We start from the raw sequence: 27,995 nt of genomic DNA, 5'->3' as shown, positions 1-27,995 counted from the left end.
ATGAAGCTCCCAAAGCCGTGGTGGGCGGGCGGCGGCCTCCTGAACCTCACGCTTCTGTTGAGCTTGACGGGGCTCCGTGTGGACCCGGACCTCTGCCTGCCGCCGCCGGCCACCCCACTTTGGGAAGAACTGCTCCCATTCTGCTCGCCCCGCCCCGCTTCGGCTTCTAGCCCCTTCTTGGCTTCGGAAGGCTGGGGACGCACCCCCTTGCTACCTGCCAAAGGCCGGCTGCTGCACGAAGTGCGCGCGCTCGGAGTCCCTTTCATCCCCCGCACCCGCGTGGACGCGTGGCTGGTGCACAGCGTGGCGACCGGGGACGCAGACGGGGCCCACGGGCTGCTCGGCACCGCCGCCTCCTCAACAGTGGGAGACGGCGGCCAGTCATCACCCGCTGGCGGCGGGGACCCCCAAGCGGCTCATAGCAGCCCTCTGGCCGCCGAGGAAGAGGAGGAGAAGGCGGCAGAACCGACGGCGCAGGTGCCAGATGTAGGCGAACGCGGGAGCCAGGTAACCTAAAGGAACGCAAGCGAGTGGCATCAACGCCCTCCAGGGCAAAAAGGACTGGCCCCAAGCTCTAGGGTCCAGAGGGCTAGGCAGGGGCACATCCGTGCTTTCTCCTTACCCTAGGTAGTTATAGGTCGCGGGACAAATGTGCCCCGCCTCCTTTTGAATGAAGATGGTGAGTTCCGTCCGGGGATTCGATTTTAGGAAAGTGGATAAAATCTATCGCGCGCACAGAACACTCTTCCTTGTGTTTGATGGCTACGGAGGGTAGTTTGGTAATGGGGAAGCAAGAGGGAATGGTGCTGTCTGGGCCATGGCCTTTGATTCGTACCTCGAATGCAGTAAGATGCCTTGATAGGGAACCTGTACCGGAGCAGAGGATATAAATGAAGGAGGCCTCGGCCCCTGAGAAGAGGTGCCTCTCTCTGAAGAACCAAGCACCTAAGCCAAGGCAGGGCCCTTGCTCTGAATTCATCCGTAGCCTGTTTGTGGATGTGCTATTGAGCTTCTGGAATAAGGAGCCTCGGTGTTCGGTGCAGGTGGTCTCTCTGTGATCTAACCACCCCTTGCCTGAGAATACACCCTAACGGAACGGAACGTGTGAAATCCCTAATTCACATACCACAAGACGCTTAAGTCTTGCCTCCAACGCACAAGTTCCTTTTAGTTGCCGGTGCTCCCCCTGCAGCTGAACTTTTTGTTTCTAAACAGTTTGTCGAGATCTGTGGACTAAAACCTCAGGAAAGACCTTGGCAGCTAGAGAGCTCCTGCCTCCCAGGAACTTCGTTTTAAGTCCAGAGCTTGATGCGAGCTGATATCAGTCTACAAGTTGTTTTTGTGAAAAGAAGTCTTATGCAAAATGGGAATTGGAACTAAACTGGTTTGTTTGTGGCTATTCAAAAATCGCCGTTTGTGTAGGCAGTTGCCTGACGGGCTCCTCCACCCTTTCTTGGAGGGACCATTGCATGAGGTGCTAGTGATTCATTGTTAGACTGATCTGATCCCTTCCTCCTCCGTGTGAAAGGAACTAATAGGGTGGAGGTTTGTTGGTTTGGAGCTAATAGGAAGTCACTCCCTCACCCGGTCTACAGATCTGAACTCCAAGAGGGAAGGGTGTCACCTGAGGAGAGGCACCTCTCATTTCAGGAGGGTACCTGCTACCTCCATACCTTTTGTGGTCCTGCACAGTATGGCTTTCAAATCCTAGATGGATTCTGTACAAGGTGTTACCACACCTGTCTCACAGCCAAATGTCGTCCAGCTTACTAAGTGTGCAAGCCATTGAAGGGAATAGATTTTCTCTCTGAAAACTTCCTTCCCACCATCACCTTCCCTGATACCTGTCTAGACTGGTGGGCTGGCTTTGGAGGCAGCTCTGATGGTCTAGAGCTGAAACACAGTTAGGAAACTTCGTACAAGGTAGCATAGCTGGCTAGTAGTGGAGGGCAGACTCTGAATCCAGGCTCCTCTTCCCTTTCTCTTCTTGCCCTCTGTCAGACAAGGGTTCTCACAAGGAGGACCTAGAGTCTGTCTTTCTTAGAGGAGAGGACAAAGCCACTGGGGTCCCACGTTCTCCAGTCTCCCACCAAACCCCCAACATGTCCCTCTGCAGTGCCTTCCCTGGCTGAGACGCCTATGCTCCTGCAAGACCATGGTAGCTGTGGGGAGTTGGTTCTAGTTCCTTTAGGACTTTAGGAGCCAGTGTAAGCATTGTGGAAATGCCACGTACATGTCCGATTTGTACTTGAGGAAAAGAAACCCAAAGAGATTAGGAAACTTGGCTAAGTACATACATTTAGTCTTCTGTCTCCCAGACTGGTGTATTAATGAAGTACTGTGGGCTGTGCTTAGGTTCTCCCCCATTAGAATGCATCTGGGATAGGATGAGTCAGTCCTTTATTCAGCCTGGCTCCTGTCCCCAAGACAACTGCTTTCCAGTGCAGGATGAGTTTGTTTGTGGTATGTGTGATTGGGGTTTGTTGTGGTGGTGTGGTGATGATGGTGGTGGTGGTTTTCTAATAGGATGTTGTTGGTCTTGAACTTGCTGTGGAGCCAAGGATGACCTTGAACTCTTGAGGTTTCCGTTGCCCCTGTAGGATAAGATTACGGGCATGGGCCACAGCTAGTTTTATTGAGTATTATTGACTAGGCTGGCCTTGAACTCTTACTCCTCTTGTCCCAGCTTCTCAAAAGTTCTGGGATTACAGGTATGTGTCACTATGCCTGGCTTGGACTTTTTTTTTTTTAAGGCAGTTTGTAGGCTGGAGATCTCAGTGGCTAAGAGCGTTTGCTACCTTTGCAGAGGACCCAGGTTTGCATCCATGCACTCACATGGTGGCTCACAACCATCTGTAACTCCAGTTCCAGAGGACCTGACACCTTCTTCTGACCCCTGCGGACACTGCGTGCACAGGGAACACAGACAGACTTGTGGGCATAACACCTCAGCACCTCAACATATTAGGTAAAAGTAAAGAAATCTTAAAACACACACACTAAAGGGGAAAAAAAAGCAGGTGGTGCATTTATAATGAAGACCATGACTCTGGGAGGTACAGGCACTTCCTCCCACGGGCTTTGTGAATCACTCCAAGCCCCAGTATCTCACTAAAAGTGGGAGAGTGAAGTTTTCTTGGAGGGGAAAAGCAAGGGTTAAGTGCCAGCGGGTGTGCCCTTCTTCGTTCCCACTACGTTTAAATTCTGCACTTGAAAACATTCACTGCTCTTCAGACTCCTCTCGGTGCCCAGCTTGCTATTAGGAAGTGGATGCATCTGATCCGTAAGAACATAGGTAGAGAACGCGGTACCTGATAGATAATTCTAGCGATTTACATCTGAGTCGTAGAAGACTCTTGTTTTAGAGTGTAATTTTTACAGCTTTTACACATCTACCAAAAAAAAAAAAAAAAAACATTTTAGAGTAGGGGATTTGATTTTCAAAGTATCAAAAGCAAGTACTGCTTTGACTTTATTTCTTAGAGGCGTGAATAACTACGAAAACAGACCCTGAAATTCCCCGAAGCTGACAGCTTCCTTTGATAACTACAGCCATTCACTTAGAACTGATGAAGTCCAGGCCCGGCACAGGGAAGTGTGGGTTCTTAAGAAATAAAGCTATGGTGGAGGAGAAATGGTGCAGGGATTAAGAGCACTGGCTACCCTTCCAGAGGACCCTGGTTCCATTCCCAGCACCCACATGGTGGCTCACAGCTGTTATTTTATTCCAGCTCCAGGGAATCTAACATCCTCTTGTGGTCTCCAAGGGTACTGCATACATCCACTGCCCTTAAAGAGGACCCAGGTTTGGGTCCTGGCACTCACATGGTGGCTAACAACCATCTGTAAACCGTTTCTGGGGGATCTTCAGGCCCCACACTAAATTCGGGGTGTGCAAACATACATGCACCCACGTATGTCACTACGCAGATACCCATACACATCAAAGAAAATATTCAAAATTTATTTAAAATAACAGTTTTGAATATATGTCAGCATTTCAAAGAGCTACCAGGAACTGAGTTAACTTGTGGTCATCTTGTGGTTTCAGCTCCTGTGACAGCAACCCTTTGCTGTGTTAGCACTCCTACCAAACATTCTGACTTCCTTCAGGATGGTTCCTTCAGGTCATAGAATCACTATAGTCCACGTTCAATCCGAAGAATGAAAGGGAGAGAAAGACCATCACTGATTGTCAAAGTAAATTTTGCTTCCATTTCAAAATCAAAGATATCTCCTAACTCATAGGCAATTGGTCGGAGGTGGGAAACACTTGGTTCTCACTAAGCTGTGGTGCAGACATGACCTGTGTTCGTGGCAGTGCATTTTCACGGTGGGTTCCCTTTTGCTATTGTGGACATTGTAAGGGTATACTTTGGCTCCTTGGGTGGGAAAGAATGGCATAGGTCATTGGGTCATTGTACTAGGATCCACAAACTGGCTGCCTCACTAGAAGTATGCTGGGAGACAAATCCAAGGCAAAGGCATCAGCTGATTGATTCCTTCCAGGGACTGATGGGAGAGCCTGTGTTGTGGTGGTTTGCTGGATTTGTTGGCATGCTGTGGCTTCTGCTCCCCAATCTCTGCCATCTGCTTCACATGTTTCCTCCCTGCGTGTTTTCTTTCTACAGAAAGGGCAGTCACCCAGGGCCCACCAGGCTCCCTTTTTACCTAATTGTATTTGTAATGACCGGGTTTCTTAATATGGCTACATTCTTAGGACTTAGGGGTTAGAACTTAATGGGCATGTTAGAGGACAGTCTATCCTGTCCCCCTTCTGTCTGCTATACTTTCTTCTACCGCAACTATTAGTAAACTGAGCCGGTTAGTTAGTGCATGGGGGTGTTTGTGACAGCAAGTGACGTGTCCTGGTGAGAACTTATTTAAGCCACTGTCATCCTCATTAGGATTTTTCGTGGTTGTCTGTTTGTTCTCAGAGAAATCTCTTCCTTATTTGCTGAGTGATTTCCCCACTTTATGTCTTCGCACTTAGCTCACATAGTAGGAATCCAGGATACAGGGCTCAGGATTCTGGGTAAGCCAGTCTAGGGAATCTGGGTGCTGGCACCAAGCCAAGCCAACTGGGTTGTCCCTATTACATGTGTGACCTGCCACCCACTGTCCTCCTCTCTGAATCTTGAGTTCTCTTTCCTGTAGAGTGGGTGCTAACAGGCCTGTTGGGGAGTGTCAATGACATGGTGCCAGTCACGCTGAGCCGAGATGCTAAGCCACAGTCCTTTGAGCCATGGTCTGTCATCCAGCCAGAGCTCCAGAGTTCCCCCACTGTGTTCTGCTGCCAGCGCTACTTTACCTACTTCCTCCCAGGAGGCTCCACCAGCTTCTCATTGCCTTCTAGTTCCATATTTTATCATTCAAGGGCCTCCAGGTGTGGCCACTGTGACACCCACTGGCCTCGCTGAACTAATAGCCTGCTAATAAATCGCCTCTGACCTACTTTCCAGTCCAAACTTGCTTTCCCTCTTTTCCCCAGACAACCCAGCATCACGTTTGCCTCCCTTGTCTTTGCCCTGAATGCCAGCCTTTCATTCCTCTCATGTCTTCCACGGTTAAATCCTCGGGCTGGCTCGACTGCCACCCATCCACAGAACTCCTTCTCTCCCCTTGGGCCAACACAGAGCACCCTCTGCTTTGAGCTGCTGTGTCTACAGTGTGGCAACGGAGGGACTGCAGGGCCAGTCCACTGGGGCTTGCACTTCATAGATGCCGTGGCTGTGTCGGTGTTGGGTCCTTCAAGGCCAGATCACCAAGTAGAAAGTAGGTCAGCTCTGAAATCTTGACCATTCTGTACCAGCTACTAGAGTGGATTGGGTCACTAAAGAGTACACTCTCGAGTTGCCACTATAATTGGGTCAGGTGGCGAGATTTGGGGCAGCCTAAACTGATAGAACAATTTAGTGGCCTCGCCTGGAATAGAACTGGTTACTGTTCCTAAACACGGAGTTAGCCGTGCCTCCCACCCACTTGGGAACTTCAAAGGGCAGCCTCATGTGGGAATGGCTCCTCAGATGCAGCTATAAAGGATCTGGGAAAAAATCCATACACCTCTGGGCAGCTAGAGGTGGCAGAGGCCTGCGCCCCGATTGTTGCGGTTGAGTAGCAGGCAGTGGCTGGTACAATGTGGTCGTGCCTTGGGAAGCCTCCAGTGGCTAGAACTGGCTTCCTGTCTCCACAGCCAGGTGTTGTTGGGGAAAACGGAAAGCACAGAGTATGAATGAATAAATACACACACTCGGACAAATCAAGGAGTTAGCCAACACAGCTGTAGGAAGTGGCAAATCCAGACAGTGGGACAGTAGAAGATGCTGACAGTTCATCAGAGGCCAGGACACGGCCAGCTTATGGCCAGCTTTCTCCTCCTGGAAGCCTTAGTGTTGCTCTTGAAGGCTTTCAATTTCTGAACATACTTGGTGTAACCACATCCGTCAATTCCACAGAGCAAGTAGCCTGTCCAGTTAGTTGAGACCGTGAATACCTTGACAGATAAAACCACTTCAGCCCTACCTCCTCTTGGGCCCTCAGCAAACGTGGCTTTCCAGATTGGTGAGGAGAATATTAATGTCCTTTTTAGAGCATTCTTGTGAGGGATAAGGGGCACAGTAAAGGCTCCACTTGGTTCCTGGGTATTGACAGAACTCTGAGTTCCACATCCAATCTCTAGGAAACCTCATCCTCTCCAGGAGATACTGAAGCCTGTCGCCACAGAGTCTACTTCAGCGCAAACGGACTCCCTCCTTTCCTATTGGAGAACTCTTGCTTTTGTGAACTGGTCTGTTGGTGCAGAGATCAGCCTGGCTGTGGCATGTATGTGATTGCTAACTTTAGGTAGCCAAGGAACCGTTTTTATGCACAAGGGTCAGGAATAGTGTGTCAGCTGACCGAAGTTGAAACTCAATTTTCCCCAAACCCTCTGATGTCCCAGGTAACACTGGGCTGGATGACAATGGAATGGACTCGGGGATGAGGAGCTAGCTTGCACATAAATAAATACTAATGATGAGGGGCTGGTAAGATGGTGTGGTGGGGAAAGACTCCTGCCATCAGACAAAAGGACCTGAGTTCAATCCCTGGGACCCCTCATGGTGAAAGGAGAGAATCAATTTTTGTAGGTTGTCCCCTGACTTCCACAGTCATTTACACAGACCCACACACAAATAATAAATAGTCATTTTTGATTTGTTCTTTGAGACAGGGCTTCACATTGGAGTTTTTATTACTATTACTATTACTACTACTATTGTTATTATTATTATTTTATGCTTTGCCTGCATGTGTGAGGGAGTCAGATCCACTGAATCAGGAGTTACAGACAGTTGTGAGCTGTCTTTTGAGTGCTGGGAATTGGACTCAGGTCCTAAGTAAGCAGCCAGTGCTCTTAGCCAGTGAGCCATCTCTCTAGTCCCCTGAGTCCTCTATATAACATCGCTGACTGTCTTAGAACTACATTTGTAGACCAGGCTGGCTTCGAACTCACAGAGATCTACCTACCTCTGCCTCCCAAGTGCTGGAATGTGCCACTACATCTGGCTTAAATGTCTTTTTTTTTTAAATGTAAATTATCAGAACAGGAGGAAACTTTCTTAAGCATTTTATGTCAGGATTGGGGCATGAGTTAACCAGGTTTCGCCATTTAACACAGCTGAAAGTTTGCGTCTACTATGCCAACTCTTTCACCAAAACTGTGATCAAGGAATAACTGAGGTTGGTAGAGTACATGCCTATATGCAGGAAGCCCTGGTTCATAACCAGCACAAAACAAAGTGTGATATTCATGCCTGTAATCCCAACACTCAGGAAGTAGAGATATGAGGAACGGGAGTTTTAGGCCAGCCTGAGCTACAGATGATCTGGCATTTTGAGGACTAGTTGGGCTATTTGGCCAGAGTAGTTGGGATAACCTCACATTAAATAGATAGACAATAAGAGAATGCCCCCCCCACACACACATACACACCTCTCCACACACTCCCAATAAACTTCAGCATCTGAAAGCAACGGCTCCATTTAAAATGATCCTGGGGCTTGGGGCTCATGTCCTTGTCTTGAACATTAAGGTTTCTCTTTAAACGTTGGCCTGTGTTTTGGGTTTTGACTCTGGTTTGTTTTGGTTTTGTGCTGGATTTCTGGTAGTTAGTTGTAGCGAATATGGGTGGTCTTAGCTTAAGCTGTGTCTTAGCTTCAGCTACCTAGATGACAGCTGTTGCTCCTCTCGTTCACCGCCTCCTCCGAGGGCCCTCAGAAGTGGATCTGCATGCTTCCCATTTTACTACTGAAACTTTCTAGCCTATGTTACAAGGGGAGAAAATGAAGCTTAGGAAAACAAACCTTTTCCCCACCGACCAGCAAGTCTAGTTTAGAGAGGGTCCTGACTCATTTCTAATTCCTGCCTACACTGGCTTAACAAGGATGAGTTTAAGGGACATGCGTGGATCTGGAGGGTCATTAAGAAGCAGTACCCAGCTAGGCACTGGTGGCACACAGCTTTAGTGCCAGCACTCCAGAGGAAAAAGCAGGCAGATCTCTGAGTTCGAGGCCAGCCTGGTCTACAGAGTGACTTTCAGGAGAGCCAGGGCTACACAGAGAAACCCTGTCTCAAAAACCAAAATTAAAACAAAGAAAGATGGAGTTAGTGCCAGGCTTCTAGCTAGCTATGAAAGGAAAATGCCCACAGCCAAATGCAAATTTTGTCACTCACTACTATGTGACAGGTTCTTTGTCTAACTCCTGCGCCTCAGTTTCCAATCCTCTGAAAGGAATGTTAACAGTACATACCTTTGCCAGGCTGCTGAGCGGTTTAAATGAGGTAATAGTCATGGGGCCCACAGTGAGAGCTCAGTAGACATGAGCTGTAATTATGGTAAACTGCTATTAAAAACCATCCAGGCCAAACAGGACACAGGCTGTCTTTATCTGGCTCCTTGGTTCTCTCTAGGCCAGATGACTCCAGGTTGCCTCCAGCCTAGGGACAATTCTCAACTCCCTCTGATGTCAACCCACTCATAGCTGGTGCTCTGTTCTTTGTCTTTGAAGGTTCATCCAATCCTAAAAGTCAAAGTAGGTCTCATCAGTCCTCAGCCAGGTGAGGAAATGAAAGGGTCAGCTAGGCCAGCTCCTACTGCTCACAAAGGGCGTGGCCGGAGTAGGCGCTCCACCCATTCCTCAGAACCTAGTACTCTAGAGTAAGTCCAAGCTGCCACAGGGTCTTCAGAGACTTTACAAAAGAAACAGACAAAACCTCAGGAACAAAAGTCCAGCTTTGTATATCTCTTCCCCTCACCCTCCACTGATCCAGGAAACCTTCCCTTCACAGACTCCTCCTTGTCTAGATGACAGAGAACAGGCAACATATGGGTTATGTATAGCCAACTAAGGCAACAAAAGGCCAAACAAGACAGTGCCATAGAGAAAAATCATGAGCCTTTGCAGACACACAATGAATCGTCCATTTCGCAGAATAAAAGTGGGACATGTTTGGGCAGGCCTGCCTTCCTGCAAGCTCCAGCACTGAAAATCATGTAAAGTACTATACACACACACACACACACACACACACACACACACATTTATGCTGGCTTCCCACATGGAACCTTTCTTTTTATTTTGTAGTGAGGTTCCAGACTACTAGGGGAAGACCTACACACAGATAGAAGTAACTGAATGACACATTGCCCTTGCCTGTGCTGGGAGAACAAAGGCCACCGGCCCCCTGCACAGCACAGTCAGTCCGCCAGCCCAGTGCTGAGAGCTGGAAAGGAGGAAGCAGAGATGGTCCTGCTGCCGATGAGGGTGCCCAGCATCGCTTTCTTTCGGAATGCCAGTTGAGGTGTTGACAGTGGTTAACAAGATTAGCAAGTCTCCCGAATCACACAGAAGCTGGGGAAAGAAGCGATCCGTGTGTGTGTGTGTGTGTGTGTGTGTGTGTGTGTGTGTGTGTGTGTCTTGAAGGAGCATTTCCCCAACTACTTCAAATGCAAATTTCATAATAGTCCCTCACTTCAGAGTTTAGGAAACTAAGGGTCAGAGAGGGTTAGCAAGTGGTCCAAGGTCACACAGCTGCTGGTTCAGGAGTTGCTCTTTTCACACACTCGGCTTGTGGCTGAACCCCTCAGTACTACACCGCTTTGGGCTTCGTGCGCTGTACAAATTATATCCTAGAGGAAGCTGGCTCTTAATACAAATGCTGTGCCTCTCCCCATCTGTGCCCCCTCCCCTCAGGCCCAGAGGCAGAATGGCTAGCTATCCCAAGTTTTGTTATCTGGAAAGCAGGCTTTGAGACCAAGTTTAATGTGCACATAAAAGGGCACTCAGAAGCAAGGTATGTCAGAACTGTTCCACACTTGAGCCATTACGGTTCTGCTCCTTCCCACCTTACCCTTCTCCGTCATGAGATGAGGGTGCCTGGACAGCATTTACCTGAACAGAAATAAGAGAAGAGAGACAGCTAGCCGTCAGCAAAGGCTCCTCAGGTCACCGTCAGCCATTGCGAGTTCTTCCTTGTGAGGGCTGCCTACATCTTTATGTGTGTCCCACTAACCCAGGGTCACCCGGCCTGTCTTCACTGTGTCTCAGGGTCCCTGTTCCACTCACTTCCTATCTGCTGCCAGCAATAAGTTGAGTGAACGCACAAGTATCTTCTCAGACGAAGCCTCTGAGTGTTTCCAGTGCTGTCACTGCACGTGGAAGCGTTCCTAACCCTGGTGGGCCTGCGTCAAGACGTTTCTGACTGCCTTCCAGATCTCACATAGTTGCCGGGCGTGGTGCCGCACACCTGTAGCCCAGCACTTGGGACCTAAAGGCACAAGGAATCTGAGTTCAAGTCTTGCTTGTGCTACGATAGTGAGATCAGTGAGATTATTTATTTATTTATACAGATTTTTTTAACTCTTCTTAAAAGATTTGCTTTATTTTTTTGTGTATGAGTGTTTTGCCTGTATGTATGTACTTATACAGATTTTTTAAAAACTCTTTTCAAAAGATTTGCTTTATTATTATTTTTAAATATTTATTTACTTTACATATGCGTACACTGTAGCTGTCTTCAAACAGACCAGAAGAAGGCATCGGATCCCATTACAGATGGTTGTGAGCCACCATGTGGTTGCTGGGATTTGAACTCAGGTCCTCTGGAAGAGCAGTCAGTGCTCTTAACCGCTGAGCCATCTCTCCAGCCTGCTTTATTTTTTATGTATGAGTGTTTTGCCCATATGTATGTATGTATGTATGCATGTATGTATGTATGTATGCATGTATGTAGTCTGTACCTGCACCACGTATGCGCCTGAGGCTAGAAAGGGGTATCTGATTCTCTAGAACTGGAGTTCCCATCATGTGGGTGAGAGCAATCCAGCATGGCTTGTCTGTAAGCACCCTTCTTACCAGCCGAGGAAGCTGGCAGCCCTTTTGTTTTCTTGTAGAGTTTGTTTTCTTTCCCCTCCAGGCTAGCCTGGAATTTGTGGCAATCCTCCTGCCTCTGCCCTAGCATCTCTTATCTTCAGAACAAAAAGTACTGTCTTGATCCATGTCTCTGTTCCTTCCCATACCCGAATCTTGAAAGGATGACCTGTCCAGTGGCAGAATTATTAGTTGTCACCTATTTACTCTTCGAAGTGTCACTTGGCTTCTACCCTAAAGCAGTAGTGAAGGCCACCAGCCTATTAGAAGCTCCCGTGGGGACTATGAGCTTGAGCCACCTTGGATCATCACTGGAGCAGATCCACCACCTCCTCCTGAAACACTCTTGAAATCCAGGACACTGTGATGAAAGACAAGTCCTGCTTTGCCAAGGTCATTCTGAGGTCATTCTGCTGTATAGAGACTTTTAGGGTGACCCTTTACCTCAAAACACAATCTAAATGTAAATAATAAAAACGGATATAATTTCAAACCTTTAAAAAACTGCAAGAGCTGAGTGTGATAGTGTGTTCCTTTAGTCCCAGCACTAAGGCGGGAGAGGTGGAGCTCTGTGGGTTCCAGGCCAGCCTGGACTACATAGCAAGTTCTGGGACAGTCAGGCATATATAGTGAGACCCTGTCTCAAAAAAGGGAGTGGGTGGGTGCAGTGCTGGAGAGATGTCTCAGTGGTCAAAAGCACAGGCTGCTCTTTCAGAGAACCCGTGTTCAATTTCCAGCTACCACATGATGGCTCACAACTATCTGTAAAGTCCCAAGGTATCTGATGCCCTCCTCTGGCCTCTGTGAGCATTTCACACACATGGTGCACAGACATATGTGCAGGTAAAACACTTATACACATGGCTTTTTTTTTTTCATCTCGAAAATAAGTTTTAAGCCAGATTATTAAATGTCCTTTGCCTAGACTTTACATTTTCCCATTTGACCTTAATAACTATCCATATGTATAAATACATAATTCCTTTATGTTGCGACACATTTAAAGAGTGAATCAAAGCCATTTAATAATGGTTACATTGTGAGTTTCCTAGGAGTGAGTTTCTTTTCTGTAAGCAGGACATTTATTGTAGATCTAGGGTCACTGCCTCGCCTGTCTGCATTTAGTATGCGCCCCCAGGACCATCAAACTCATCACACGCTGTCGGTCACCTTTATTCTGGGATGGCTCCTTATTAGATTAAGATGATTTTTGACATTAAAAACCACAGTTGGTATTGTTTCCTTTATTGCAGGGGACACGGTGTCTGCCTCCGGATTCTGACAGTAGGCTTAGCCATTGCTTAAGATGGCATCTGCCAGGCTTCTCCTGTAGTGTTATTCTTTTGTAATTAACACGTAATCTATAGAGTGACACTCTGAGGCTATTTAAATGTCTTTGCAGCATCGTTTTTGGGAGGTTTTTTTGTTGTTTTTTTTTTTTTTTTTTTTAGTTGTACTCTACTTTGAGGTATTTTCTCTCCACTCATTTGGTCATTTTATACTTTAGTTATCCCTTTGTTTAGCTCTTTTTCCTGAGAGTTGAGATTTACCATCACATAACAGAACACACACACCCCTTTGTGAGGTGGAGAGAGTGGGGGTTGAGATAGGATGTCACTATGTAGCCTTGGCTAACCTGGAGCTAGGTATATATTCAGATTGGCCTTGAACTCATAGAGATCCTCCTGCCTCAACCTCCCAAGTGATGGAATTAATCATTATGCCTGCTCCCTGCCCCCACTTCCATGTATATATACCAATATACCAATTTTGCTTGCATCAAAGTCTATATCAAGAGCGTGTAGTGCCCTTGGGGGCCAGAAGAGGGTGTTGGATCCTGTAGGAGTTTGAGATGGTTGAGAACCCCATATAGGTGCTAAGAACGGTCTTCTGGATGTATGCAGCCAGTGCTCTTAAGTTCAGGGTCATCTCTCCATCCCCACATGAAAGTCCTTTTGACCAACTGTTGGCCTCTTGCAATGCTATCCTGGATATATATGCTATATATGGATTATATATGCTATAATAATGCTATAAAGGATTTCTGCAACTTAAGTCCTTCCCTGAATTTTCCAGAATATCTCACATACATTTGTTACCAGCCTATCACACTCTTAAAAGATCCCCTCCCTTTCCTGTACCACTACCAGACACTCATGTGCACACACACACACACACACACACACACACACAGAGAGAGAGAGAGAGAGAGAGAGAGAGAGAACCTTCTCAGACTTTTGCTCAGTTTCTTTAGGCTTAATGTAACCTGTATGGGTTCTGTTTACATATTTGTGTGGGTGTTCTTGTGTATTGTTACCTCACACATGACCACAGTTTTATAAACAAAATCAGCTCTGTTGAGAACCCAGCATTTAGGGTTAACAAAAGAAGCCTTCCTTGCCAGGACAGTAGGGTGAATGGCAATCAGCCTCCTCCTCCCCCAACACCCCCAATGCAGAGAAGACTCAGCTTTGTGGTTACAAGCGGGGATAATCCAAAAGGGTTCCTGCCAAAGTCTAAGGAGTCTGTGTCTGAGATTTGACCTCAACAGATATTTGCTGAAGAGCAATAAGTGACAGGCTCTGGAGTAGACAGGGGTACAGAGTCACTGCCTTCAGGAAACCACTGTTTTGTGCAGGTGTAGTGGCTGGCTCACCTGTAGTCCCAGCACTCAGGAGGTAGAAGCAGGTGGGTCAGCCAGGGTTATTTAGAGAAGAGACCCTGTCTCCATTAAATAGATTATATGTAGATAGATAGATAGATAGATAGATAGATAGATAGATAGATAGATAGATGATAGATAGATAGATAGATGATAGATGATAGATAGATAGATAGATAGATAGATAGATAGATAGATAGATAGATAGATAGACAGATGAAAATTTAAAAAGAAAAAGAAAAGAAACTACCATTTTGGGGCTGGGCAGATGGCTCAGTAAGAGTGCTTGTCCTTGCAGGGCAGTAGTGGCCCACATCTTTAATCCCAAAACTTGGGAGACAGAAGCAGGCTTCTTGAGTTTAAGGCTAGCCTGGTCTACAGAATGAGTGCCAGGACAGCCAGTGCTAGCCAATGATCCACAGAGAGAGCCCGTCTTAGTGGAGGGGAGGCAGAGCATGTTTGTCCTGCAAACATGAAAACCTGAATTCAAAAATTTGGGCACAGCCACTGAGTGCTGTGGTGAGCAGAGACAGGAGAAATGTGGGGGCTTGACAGCTGCCAGCCTAGTTCCAACTCAGTGAGAGGAAACAAGGCAGAGAATGATGTGCAGAAAGACACCCAACACCTTCCTCTGGCTTCTGTATGAATATGCATGAGTGCATATGAGCAGAGAGAGAGGTGGGGTAGAGAGAGACGGAGACAGAGAGAGACAGGAAGAGAGAGTGGGGAGAGACAGAGATAGGGAGAGAGAATTACCATTCTAGTGGGACAGATAGTAAACAAATAAATGTAATAGCTGGAGGTGAAGGCTGGAGCAAAATGGTTTCGGGGAGTCCTAGGGCCAGCCTGAGGTTCAGACTACAGAGCTCGCGAGACCTTTCTTTCAAAAAAGGAAGTGAAAACATGTTTGGGTGATGTTACAGTTGAGCAAAATGTGCCTTTGGTATCATGACTGAAAGTGCCCATAGGTAGTGCCTGCTCCACTGAAATAGTATAAGGGTCTCTCACCATTTAAAAACTCTCTTGGGGCAGGGGAGAGGACCCTGTGGGTAAGAGCACTGGCTGCTCTTCCACAGGACTCAGATTCGGTTCTCAACAACCAGACAGATGACAGGTCATGACTATAGTTCCAGTTCCAGGGGACTGCACACCCTTACACACACATACATGGAGGCAGAACATCAATATAAATAAAAAAATTTTTTTTAATTTTCTTAGATTAAGTAAATTAAAAGCAGGGTCTTCTGGGTAAATAAGTAAAATTGAAATATCTGAGCCAAATAAAAAATGAGTTCTTCTGATTGTAAAAGGAATACACATTTGGGTTATAAAGTGAATCAAACCCTTTCCCACCTGTCTCCCTGCCCCCCCATCTGCCTTTCAGAAAGAACACAGAGCATAATTTTTAGAATCTCACTTTATCGATTTTTCTATAAATATATACTACATTGATAAGTATTTGCTTCCAGCATATGTCTTTGATTTGTTTTCAACTGAGAGCTAAATAAAAAACTGCCTACTGAGAACATTGATTTCCCATTTTAGTATAATTTGTTAATGGTGTCAATTCAGGGACTTTGTACAATTTCAGTTATACAGATGAGCTGTCTCAAGTGCATAGGAAGGGCAGGGTTTGTTTCTGATCTTTGTTTCAGAATTAAATGCTTCTCTGAGATTGAAATAATGGAGGCACACTGCCATCAGGACTCGCAGCCTGCCTGCAGAGAACTGAGTGCTCAGAGGAGACTCAGAGATGACTAGGCCCATCACCATTGGAACTCACAGCCTGCCCACAGAGAGCTAAATACCCAGGACCAATCTCCCTCTGGAGCCCATGGCCCACAGAAGCACAAGAGAGACAGCTCTATTCAAAGACAACAAGATCAACTAACATCAAAGATAAGATGGCAAAAGGCAAGCACAAGAATCTAAGCAAGAGAAACCAAGACAACCTGGCAACATCAGAACCCAGCTCTCCCACCACAGCAAGCAGTGTACATCTCAACACACCAGAAAAAACAGATTTGGACTTAAAATCGTGCCTCACGCTGATCAAGGCCTTGAGAAGCACATGAATAACTCTCTTAAAGAAATAGAGGAGAACACAGAAAAACAAGTACGAGCCTTTAGAGAAACAAAGGAAAACACAAGCAAACAGATGAAAGAATTGAACAAAACCATCCAGGATCTAAAAACGGAAATGGAAACAATAAAGTAAACACAAAGAGAGACAATCCTGGAGATAGAAAACCTAGGAAAGAGGTCAGGAATTATAGATGCAAGCATCACCAACAGAATGCCAGAGATGGAAGAGAGAATCTCAGGGGCAGAAGATACCATAGAAAACATTGACACATCAGTCAGAGAAAATGTAAAAAATAAAAAGCTCCTAACCCAAAACAACCAGTAAATCCAGGACACAATGAGGAGACCAAACCTAAGGATAATAGATGTAGAAGAGAGCACAGACTTGCAACTGAAAGGCCCAGGAAATATCGTCAACAAAATTATAGAAGAAAACTTTCCTAACATAAAGAAAGAGGTAACCATGAACATACAAGAAGCCTACAGAACTCCAATAGATTGGACCAGAAAAGAAATTCCTCCTGACACATAATAATCAAAACATCAAATATTCAAAACAACAACAACAAAAAAAAAAAATACGCTAAAAGCAGTAAGAGAAAAAGGACATGTAATGTATAAAGGCAGACCAATTAGAATTACACCAGACTTCTCAACAGAAACTATGAAAGCTAGAAGATCATGAACAGATGTCATACTGATCCTAAGAGAACACAAATGCCAGCCCAGGTTACTATATCCAGCAAAACTCTCAGTTACTATATAAAGAAACCAAGATAACCCAGGACAAGACCAAATTTACACAGTATCTGTCCACACATCCAGCCCTACAAAGGATAATACATGGAAAACTCTTAAACAAGCAGGGAAACTACACCCAAGGAAAAGCAAGAAAATAATCCTTGCAACAAACCCAGTGAAAGAAAACCACACAAACATAATTCTACCTCTATCAACAAAAATAACAGGAAATTACAAGCATTATTCCTTAATATCTCTTAACATCAATGGACTCAATTCCCCAATAAAAAGACATATATTATCAGACTGGATACATAACAAGGACCCAGCATTTTGCTGAATATAGGAAACTCATCTCAACAACTACCTCAGAGTAAAAGGTTGGGAAAAGAAATTTCCAAGCAAATGGTCACAAGAAACAAGCTGGAGTAGCCATCTTAATATAGAATAAAATAGATTTTTAACCAAAAGTCATCAAAAAAGACAAGGAAGGACACTTTTTACTCATCAAAGGTAAAAATCTATTAACATGAACTCTCAATCCTGAACATTTATGCTCCAAATACAAGGGCACCCACATTCATAAAAGAAACTACTAAATCTCAAAGCATATATTGCACCACACACAATAATAGTGGGAGATTTTAACACCCCACTCTCATCAGTGGACAGATTATGGAAGCAGAAACTAAACAGAGACACAGTGAAACTAACTGAAGCTATGAACCAAATGGATTTAACAGACATCTATAGAATATTTCATCCTAAAACAAAAGAATATACCTTCTTCTCAGCACTTCACAGCACCTTCTCCAAAATTGACCACAAAACAGGCCTCATCAGATACAAGATCAAAATAATCCCATGCATCCTATCAGATCACCATGAACTATAAGGCTGGTCTTCAATAACAACAAAAACAACAAAAATCCCACATATACATGAACAATGTTCTACTCAATGATAGCTTGGTCAAAGAAGAACTAAAGAAAGAAATCAAAGACTTTTTAGAATTTAACAAAAAATGAAGGCACAACGTACCCAAACTTATGGGACGCAATGAAAGCAGTGCTAAGAGCAAAACTCATAGCTACAAGTGCCTCCAAAAAGAAACTGGAGAGAGAAAAATCACTAGCAACTTGACAGCACACCTGAAATCTCTAGAACAAAAAGAAGCAGATACACCCAAGAGGAGAAAATGGCAGGAAACAATCAAACTCAGAGCTGAAATCAACCAAATAGAAACAAAAAGAACTAGGCCAAGAATCAACAAAACCAGGAGCTAGTTCTTTAAGAAAGTCAACAAGATTGATAAACTCTTAGTCAGACTAATGAGAGGGTACAGAGAGAGTATCCAAATTAACAAAATTGGAGAAAAAGGGGAGACATAACAACAGAAACTGAAGAAATTCAAGAAGTCAGTAGATCCTATTACAAAAGTCTACTCAACAAAACTGAAAAATCTAGAGGAAATGGACAATTTTCTTAAACAGATACCAGGTACCAAAGTTAAATCAGGATCTGATAAACCATCTAAATAGCCCCATAAGCTCTAAAGAAATAGAAGCAGTCATCAAAAGCCTCCCAACCAAAAAAAAAAAAAAAAAAAAAAAGGCAGATGGGTTTAGTGCTGAATTCTATCAGACCTTCATAGAACACCTAATACCAATACTCTCCAAACTATTCCACAAAATAGAAACAGAGGGAATAAATACAACCCAACTCAATCTTAGAAGTGTAATGCTTATTCCTAAGCCACACAAAGACCCTACAAAGAATAAGAACTTCAGACCAATTTTTCTCATGAACATTGATGCAAAAATACTCAATAAAATTCTTGCAAACAGAATCCAAGAACATATCAAAATGATCACTCACCATCATCAAGTGGGCTTCATCCCAGGGATGCAGGAATGGCTCAACATATGGAAATCCATCGACTTAATCCACCATATAAACAAACTCAAAGAAAAAAACAACATGATCATCTCACTAGATGCTGAGAAAGCATTTGACAAAATTCAGCACCTCTTGAATCTACCAATTCAATGCAATCTCCATCAAAATTCCAACTCAATTCTTTATAGAGTTAGAAAGAACAATTTGAAAATTCATTTGGAATAATAAAAAAAACCCAGGATAGCAAAAAACTATTCTCAACAATAAAAAAAACTTCTGAGGGAATCACCATCTCTGACCTCTAGCTGTATTACAAATCAATTGTGATAAAAATTGCATGGTTATTGGTACAGGGACAGGCAGGTAGATTAATGGAATAGAATTAAAGACCCAGAAATAAACCCACACACCCATGGTCACTTGATCTTTGACAAAGGAACTAAAAACATTCAATGGAAAAAGGACAGCACCTTCAACAAATGGTACTGGTTCAACTGGCAGTCAGCATGAAGAATGCATAGCGATCCTTTCTTATCTCCTGTACAAAGCTCAAGTCCAGGTGGATCAAAGACCTTCACATCAAATCAGGTACACTGAAACTAATAGAACAGAAAGTGGGGAAGAGCTTAGAACACATAGGCACAGGGGGAAATTTCCTGGACAGAACGCCAATGGCTTATGCTCTAAGATCAAGAATCGACAAATGGGACCTCATGAAATTGCAAAGCTTCTGTAAGGCAAAGGACCCTGTAAAAAGGACAAAATGGCAACCAACAGAGAGGGAAAAGATCTTTACCAATCCTACATCTGATAGAGGACTAGTATCCAATATATACAAAGAACTCAAGAAGTTAAACTCTAGAGAATCAAATAATCCTATTAAAAATGGGGTACAGAGCTAAACAAAGAATTCTTAACTGACGAATATTGAATGGTTGAGAAGCATCTAAAGAAATGCTCAACATCCCTAGTCATTAGGGAAATGCAAATCAAAACCCTGAAATTTCACCTCATACCAGTCAGAATGGCTAAGATCAAAAACTCAGGTGACAGCAGTTGCTGGCAAGGATGTGGAGAAAGGAACACTCCTCTGCTGTTGGTAGGGTTGTAAGATGGTACAACCACTCTGGAAATCAGTCTGGTGGTTGCTCAGAAAATTGGACAAAGTACTACCTGAGGACCCAGTTATATCACTCCTGGGCATGTACCCCAAAAAAAGCTCCAGCATCTAACAAGGACACATGTTCCATCATGTTCATAGCAGCCTTATTTATAATAACCAGAAGCTGGAAAGAACCCAGATGTTCTTCAACAGATGAATGGATACAGAAATTGTGGTACATTTACACGATGGAGTACTACTTAGCTATTAAAAACAATGACTTCATGAAATTCCTAGGCAAATGGATGGAACTTGAAGCTATCATCCTGAGTGCGGTAACCCAGTCACTAAAGAACATTCATGCTATGTACTCACTGATAAGTGGATACTAGCCCCAAAAGCTCGGAATACCCAAGAAACAATTCACAGAAATTATGAAGCTCAAAGGAAGGCCAGAACATGGATGCCTCAGTCCTTCTTAGAAGGGAGAACAAAACAGTCATGAGAGGAAATAATGGAACAAAAAGGGGAGCAGAGATTGGAGAAAAGATCATCCAAAGACTGCCTCACCTGGGGATCCATCCAATATGCAGCCACCAAACCCAAGCACTATTGCCGATTCCCAAGTAGTGCTTACTGGTAGAAGCCAAATATGTATGCCTCCTCAGAGGCTCTGCCAGAGCCATACTGATATAGAGGAGGATGCTTGCAGCTAACCATAGGACTGAACATGGGGACCTCAATGAAGGAGCTAGAGAAAGAACTGAAGGAGCTGAAAGGGTCTGCAACCCCGTGGGAAGAACAAAATTATTAACTAACCAAACCCACCACAGCTCCTAGAGACTAAAACCCTAATGAGTTCATATGGAGAGACCCAAGACTCCAGGTGCATATGCAGCTGAGGATAGCATTCTCTGACATCAATGGGAGGAGGTCCAACAAAGGCTAGTTTTTCCAGTGTAGGCAAATGTCAAGGCGCTGGGGTGGGAAAGGGAGGTTGGGAGAGGGAGCACCTTCATGGAGGCAATGGGAAGGAAAAGGGGAGGGGGAAGGGAGTTGGCTGAAAGGGGGTAACACCTGAAATGTAAATACAGAAAATATCATAGAGAGAGAGAGAGAGAGAGAGAGAGAGAGAGAGAGAGAGAGAGAGAGAGAGAGAGAGAGAATGAAGCACCAACCTCAGCTGATGGCACCTTGTGGGTGTCACCCAACAATAAACACAGTGCCATTCTAAAGATTTTTTTGTATTTGTTGATAATGGTTTTCTGCTTAGCACAGTTTTGGGTGCTTTTTACAGGAGAATGAGATGCTAAGAGAAAACGAAGTTGTAGACCACAGTTCCCAGCACGAGAAAAATGAGGAAGAGGTGTCAGCCCAGGGTGCTTCACGACAGAGTAAGAGAGAGGAAAACAAAATGATGGGCGCATCAGCCTGGGAAGCTGAGAAGACCCCCGAGGCTAGGAATGAGGTAAGCTGTGAGAAGGTTCTCCAGGCTGGCCAATGGCCTCTCAGAAAGACTTGGTGTTGAACTGGCTTTGCAGAGCTGTGGATGGAAAGAGAAACCACAGCTCTCATCTTAAGGAGTAAGAGACAGTTTATTCTGGAGTCTTTATTTTTGAGTGACCATGGTCCAAGAGCACAGGTTGAGGTTACCCCTAATTCCATGTCCTAATGTAGAAGCTGTTTCATGAAGGTTTTTTATATGTAGGTAAGTTTAAAATTCATTGGTGGGTACATCAGAGAGGCAGTGAGGGAGGGAGAGCTTCTCTATAGGTCCACCCGATGCTCTCTGAGCTTTTCGGTTGGTGGAAGCTAGTGGGCTGCTAATTTAATAGATCTCAAAAGGTTTTATCTGTTAGTCACAGGTTAGTTCTGACACAGGTGGGCAAGCAATGGCTGTTCTGAGAGTTAGGAGTAGTCCTTCCCCACTCCACTGGGGGAGGCAAAGGGTAGAGTTTGAAAGGGAGTATTTGACTGCTGCCAGAAGGTAAAGTGTTCACTTACTGGTGGGATGTATATAAAACTGTTGAATATTTGTAAGCAATTGTTTCATATTTATAGGCACTTTTATTTGGTTGGTTCTCTAGGGACCCGTTTTCTCCAAAGCTAGGGCACTTAGCTTTTGCCCCCAGATGGTCATTTTAAGGTCTGAATGTTCAAGAGCATATCCTCCCCTTTTCAGGTGGTCTTCTAAACCATTTAATGACTGTCTAACATATGGCTCTGTACGTTTACCCATTGCAGGGAACACCTAACAATTTATATATGCTCTCTTTTGGGCCTCTTTTGGCCTCCATTTGAAAGGAAGAACATACCCTACCTTTGTTCCCTAACCTCTCCATCTTCAACCTTCACACTAAGAATTGAGAACCATGTACAGCCCAGTGGCTTGCAATCTGGATGCATACTTGAAAGCTCAAGGCCAGCTGGGCAACTTAACAAGACCCCATCTCAAACTGCAAAGATGTCAGTCCACTTTCCCTGGTGCCTCACTTGCCTAAGAAAAGTTTCTGGAGACAGGCTCTTCTCATTTAAGAAAAATAAAGCTTGCTTGAGATACTTCACATGTTAAAAGATAGCTCTATGAAATCACTCCTCTCCACATTTTCCAAGTCTCAATCTAAAATGGAACTATTTTATAAAAGTAGAAAAAAAGGAATTTTAAAACTCCAGCTTCCAATTTCCCAACATGAAATGAACTAAAAGTACTTTCAGTATTTCTAGAAACACCTCAGTTGTCCATTATTTTTTTTAAAAAAATCCTAGACACTAAACCACTAAGAAACTACAAAGTTTGCAACATTTTCCTCCCTCCAGACAGGATCTCAGGTAGCCAAGGCTGGCCTCTTTTGCTATGTAGCCAAAGATAACCTTTAAAAAAAAAATTATATAAGTACACTGTAGCTATCTTGAGACACAGCAGAAGAGGGCATCAGATCTTATTACAGATGGTGTGAGCCACCATGTGGTTGCTGAGATTTGAACTCAGGACCTCTGGAAGAGCTGTCAATGCTCTTAATCACAGAGCAACCTCTCAAGTCAGCCAAAGTAACTTTCAACTTCTAATCCTCCTGATTGCACTCCCCAGGTGTTAGGATTACTAGCCTGTATCACACCTGGTTTATGTATGTCTGGAGACCCAATCCAGGGCTTACACTAGGCAAGCACGTTACTGAGCTACATTCCAGCCAACAAATGTTTCTATGGTTTTACTGAGCTAGGACCTTGCTATTTGTACCCTGGGCCTTTTTAGTCTTTCTGCCTCTACTTCCCCTGTGGTGAGATTACAGGCAAGTACCACTATGCCTGGCTTTATGTAACAGGGACAAATAGCCAAATTCTATGAAACTAAATGTCTCAATATTGTATAGACTTAGGTGATATAGATTATCTTAAAACAGGGCCAGGTATGGTAGCACATGCCTTTGATCACAGCACTTGAGAGGCAAAGGCAGGTGGATCTCTGAATATGAGAACAGCCTGGTCTACATAGCAAGCCAGAACTAAACTTTTTTATTAAAAAAACAAAAAAAAAACAAAAAAAAAAAAACAAAAACAAAAAAACACTAGGAGTCTAGAGTGTTTTCTACCATTACAATCCTCAGTTTAGAGGTGATACACTGGTAAGTTTTAGAAAAGAGAAAGACCAAAGAACTAACATAAACCTGTTAGTTCATTAGACTGAGCAGAGAACTTACTGGGAACTAAATTAATCCCTCAGCAGAGCTGCTGTCCCTAAGAGAATTACTCATATCTTCATCCCCTATGGATGTACCACCCACCGTACTCTACAAAGAATATCTTCAACCTCCCGAGTTCAACAGTCAACTGAGAAACAAGCAAAATGGTTAAAAGTATGGAGTTTTTAACACAGTAATTCTAAAAAAATAAAATAATAAAATAAAAATAAAATGAAGCATCATTTTATTTAACAAATTGGCCAAAAAGTCAAGCTACTAAGTTTTCCAGTTAAAAGTTAATATTCATTTAGCATCAATATATAGAAAACCTATGCTATTATGAACCCCCAAATGTTTCATAGAATCCAATGTATTCAATGTATTAGTGTATACTGTCAGTCCAATTCTTTCTCTACTACAAAATTTTAAGCATTTAGTGAGATGTAGAAAGTTGGGAGATGTTATAAATAGCACATATTAATAGAATCCTGTGTTCACTGACATCCTAGTGCATTCTGAAGGGATATTATTTTGTGTGTGCCAGGCACATACATGTGTAGAGGTGAGAGGACATTGCTGTGGACTGTTTTCACCGTGGTTCCAGGGATTGAACTCAAGGTTGTCATACTTGTGCTGAGATGGCTTTATTTTTATTTAAATATTTTTATATTTCCATCCTTGCTGAATATTTTAATATAGTGGTACAAGAATGAACTTACATTTAGAATTAAAAACTAAAATCAAAAGGTTTGGAACCAGGTTTCAAGACAGATATAGATATAAGCTTCCCACTTAAAATGCCAAAAAATAGGAAACAAGTATTCATCTATTAAAAATTAGAACCCTTAGATACATGGTCAAAATGGGTTTATAGTAATTCTTGAAGGGTAAGATTCATACAAAATAGCTCTCAGCAAAAATGAACTCTTAAACCGGGAGGTGGGGAACCTACCTTTTTAATCCCAACACTGGGAATGCAGAAGCAGGAGGACCTCTTGGTTTACTAAGTGAGTTCCAGAACAGCCAGGTCTGTTACAGAGATTCCCCTTTCAAAAAACGAGGGGAGGCAGGGAAGCAAAACCTGGCAACAAAACCCAGCCTCCTTTAAAAGTCACAAATGGGAGTCATATGTGATGGTGCGTGCCATATTTCCTAGTATACAAGACCAAGGTAGGATTGCCAGGAGTTCCAGACCAGGCTCGCCTTAGTTACAAGTCCCTCTCAAAAAGAACAAAGCAGAATAATTTTTTAAAAGCCTAAAACTAAGATTTCAATGTTTTTCTGATGATAAACATTTTGTTTATATACAGAGCCATCTACATTGGTCAGATACATCTTTCTCTCTGGAAGATTTATTCCAACTGCTTTCATCACAGCCTGAACATTCTCTGGAGGTAAAAGAAACCTTGGCTTGTATTTAACACCCAACCCACCACCCCACTTCACCCCAACCCTCAAAAACAACAAACAAAACAAAAACCTTGGGTAGACCTCTGTGACTTAAGGACTCTACTTGGAAAACATAGCAATTTGCCAAGTACAATATAAAATACAAAGGCTTCACTTTCATAGTAACACTTGAATTAAAATGTATACCATTTTGTCGGATTTAGACCATACTGTTAACTTTGTTTTCCTTGTAGTATGAGTCTCTTAACACCCCCTGCCCCATACTAATGAAGTCTGCTCATTAGCTTATCCTGACCCTTCACAATGTGGACTTTAGCTCCAAATGCAACTTGGTGCTTAATGACCTAAATAAGTTCAACTCCCTTGTTTTGTCAAGGCCCCTTACCCCCAGGTTCAGCAGCATATTCTAATTTTAGATCACATTTTATATCTTAAACAGGAAATTGTTCATAGTCAATAGTATATCCATATTTCAGAGTTTGACAAAAGTAATGTGAGATTCTATATTAGATAATGGAATTCCATTTGAAATAGTGTTTTTGTTCTTCAGGGTATCTCAGTGGAAGACATTCCACCTTTTCTGAGCAGTGTCTGTGAAAGTGTGAATTCCTCAGTACATAACATTAATTTGAACCAAGCTATAAGCCATGATGTCAGTCTTCATGAAGCCATGCTGTTGTGCCCCAACAACACATTTAGAAGAGATCCATCAGCAAGGTCTTCCCAGGCACAAGAACCATTTCTGCAGTTAAATTCTCATACCAATCTTGAGCAAGCCATTCCTGCAATGCCTCTTCCACCTATTGAGAATCAAATGAGGAGCCGAACAAGCCAAGACCTCCTGTATGATCTTGATTCAAATATATTTGATGGAATAAACCTAATGTCATTGGCCACAGGTTTCAGCCCACTGGAAGTTTCTCAACTTTTTGAAGAACCAGACTCTGGGCTCTCATTAAATTCAAGTTACAACAGCACCTCTCTCACCAACTCCAATTCTTCTCACTGTATTTATGATGGGCCCCTAAGTTACAATAGTGACCTACAGTCTCTTTGTCATGATATAGGTGCTGTAGGAGGTTGCTACTCAGAACCCCATAAACATTGTCATATGGACCACAGAACATCTGGCTTTCATAGGGCTCTTGAAAGTCAGCAAGTATTTCATGACCACACTTACCACTTACAGTCAGATGTACCAGAGTCCACATCTGAATCTCTTACATGGCCTGGGAAGTCACAGAAAATCAGTGGGTGCCTTAATGACCCAGACAGAAACTTGAGCCGTGATGAACAGCGTGCTAAAGCTCTGCACATTCCCTTTTCTGTAGACGAAATTGTCCGAATGCCTGTTGACTCTTTCAACAGCATGTTAAGCAGGTACTACCTGACAGACTTACAAGTTTCTCTCATCCGTGATATCAGGCGAAGAGGAAAAAATAAAGTTGCTGCCCAGAACTGTCGTAAACGTAAGCTGGACATCATTTTAAATCTAGAAGATGATATTTGTAACTTGCAAGCAAAGAAAGAAGCCCTTAAAAGTGAGCAAACTCAATGTAACAAAGCTATCAACATAATGAGACAGAAGCTACATGACCTTTACCATGATGTTTTTAATAGGTTAAGAGATGAGCATGGTAGACCAGTCAATCCAAGCCACTATGCACTTCAGTTCAGCCATGATGGAACTGTTTTGATTGTACCCAAAGAACTGGTCTCATCAAGACACAAAAAGGAAGCCCCAAAAGGAAAGAGAAAAGAAACTTAATAGCTCCAGTGATCAGAATCACAAATTGTTCTATTTTAAGATTTAAGTACTGCTACTTGAATCATTCAATTCTGATGTTTAGAAGATTATGCTTCTGTGAAGTTGGGAGAATCCACATTTTCATGGACTATTCCTGCACCATTCATAAATATCTATGTGAAATAATCTCCAAGAATTATGGCCACCTTTTTATAAGCATCACCTGAAAAAAAGCTTTAAGACCTTTACAGCTTAAAATTTAAACAGCTTCTTAACTTGTGCATAAAAATAAATTTTGTATTTGAAGTTATAAAATTTCATTCCAAAGATTTGTCTTATTCACATACACACAAAATCTGTATCTACTCAGTAACAAAACTATGAAGTTTATCAATAAGCAGGCACAGGAGATACCCAAAAACTAATCATTAAGCTTCAAACCAAACCAAAATACCCACTATTAAAATGTAGAGGTTTATATAGAACAGCGCCATATCCAGATAAAAATTTGGAGCAGCAGTCAAGTACTGCCTGTGATGACCTACCATCACAGGTAAACTTAAGAAAAATCTTCTCAATTTTAGGCAAGGTTTCTAAAACTGCACTGCTAACCTACGAATAACCTGGAATCAATTGGTCAAAATGCTCAACAAGGTTTTAGAGTGGTCTGTGTGATAAAGCTCATCAATTTTATGAATCTTAACTTCTACTATCACATTGTATATGGGATGCACAAGGTATATAATCATCTTAAAAAGAGTTAATCTCTAGATATAGAATTCCATTATAGATCCACCATATGGTTGCTGAGAATTGAACTCAGGACCTCTGGTAGTGCTTTTAACCACTGAGCCATCTCTACAGCCCCAATAACCTTCATAAACCCAATAATGGTGAGTAAGGATCCTAAGCATGTGAAAGCAAGGTAAAGGTAAAAATCAGGAATAGTAACCATTTTAGTAACACTGGGGATAAAGAGGAGTGGGTGTTTACTGGCTACACATACATGGTGCATTCAATCTCTTAAATTTCCTCTACTGTGGCCATCTGGTAATCTGACCATTTTGCTGATTAAGCCAGAGATAGTTATCTACACATAAGATCATTTAGACATCTACCTTCTCTGAAGATACACTAGTTCAACCTTGACCCCCAGACTTAGCACCCTGTAAGAACACTTGATGTCACTGGAGATTCATCATCTTCAAAGTTACACACCATTTGCTTTGATCATGTGTGCTCAATTCTTAAAAGGGCTAC

General features: G+C 43.3%; 1 protein-coding gene across 1 annotated transcript; it reads left to right on the top strand.

Moving 5' to 3' along the window:
• NFE2L3 (NFE2 like bZIP transcription factor 3) lies at window positions 1–26,756 on the top strand (the record flags this gene model as incomplete). The annotated part of the gene is made up of 4 exons (XM_080932374.1): window positions 1–507; window positions 21,196–21,366; window positions 24,889–24,972; window positions 25,539–26,756. The coding sequence occupies 4 exons, from the start codon at window positions 1–3 to the stop codon at window positions 26,754–26,756; spliced, it is 1,980 nt and encodes a 659-aa protein (XP_080788500.1).
• Window positions 26,757–27,995: the final 1,239 nt, after the last annotated feature.

Source organism: Micromys minutus (genome assembly GCF_963924665.1).
Source record: "Micromys minutus genome assembly, chromosome: 18".
Classification (NCBI taxonomy): Eukaryota; Metazoa; Chordata; class Mammalia; order Rodentia; family Muridae; genus Micromys; species Micromys minutus.
Note: the sequence above shows the minus strand (reverse complement) of the source record. Positions and strands in the feature narration are given on the sequence as shown.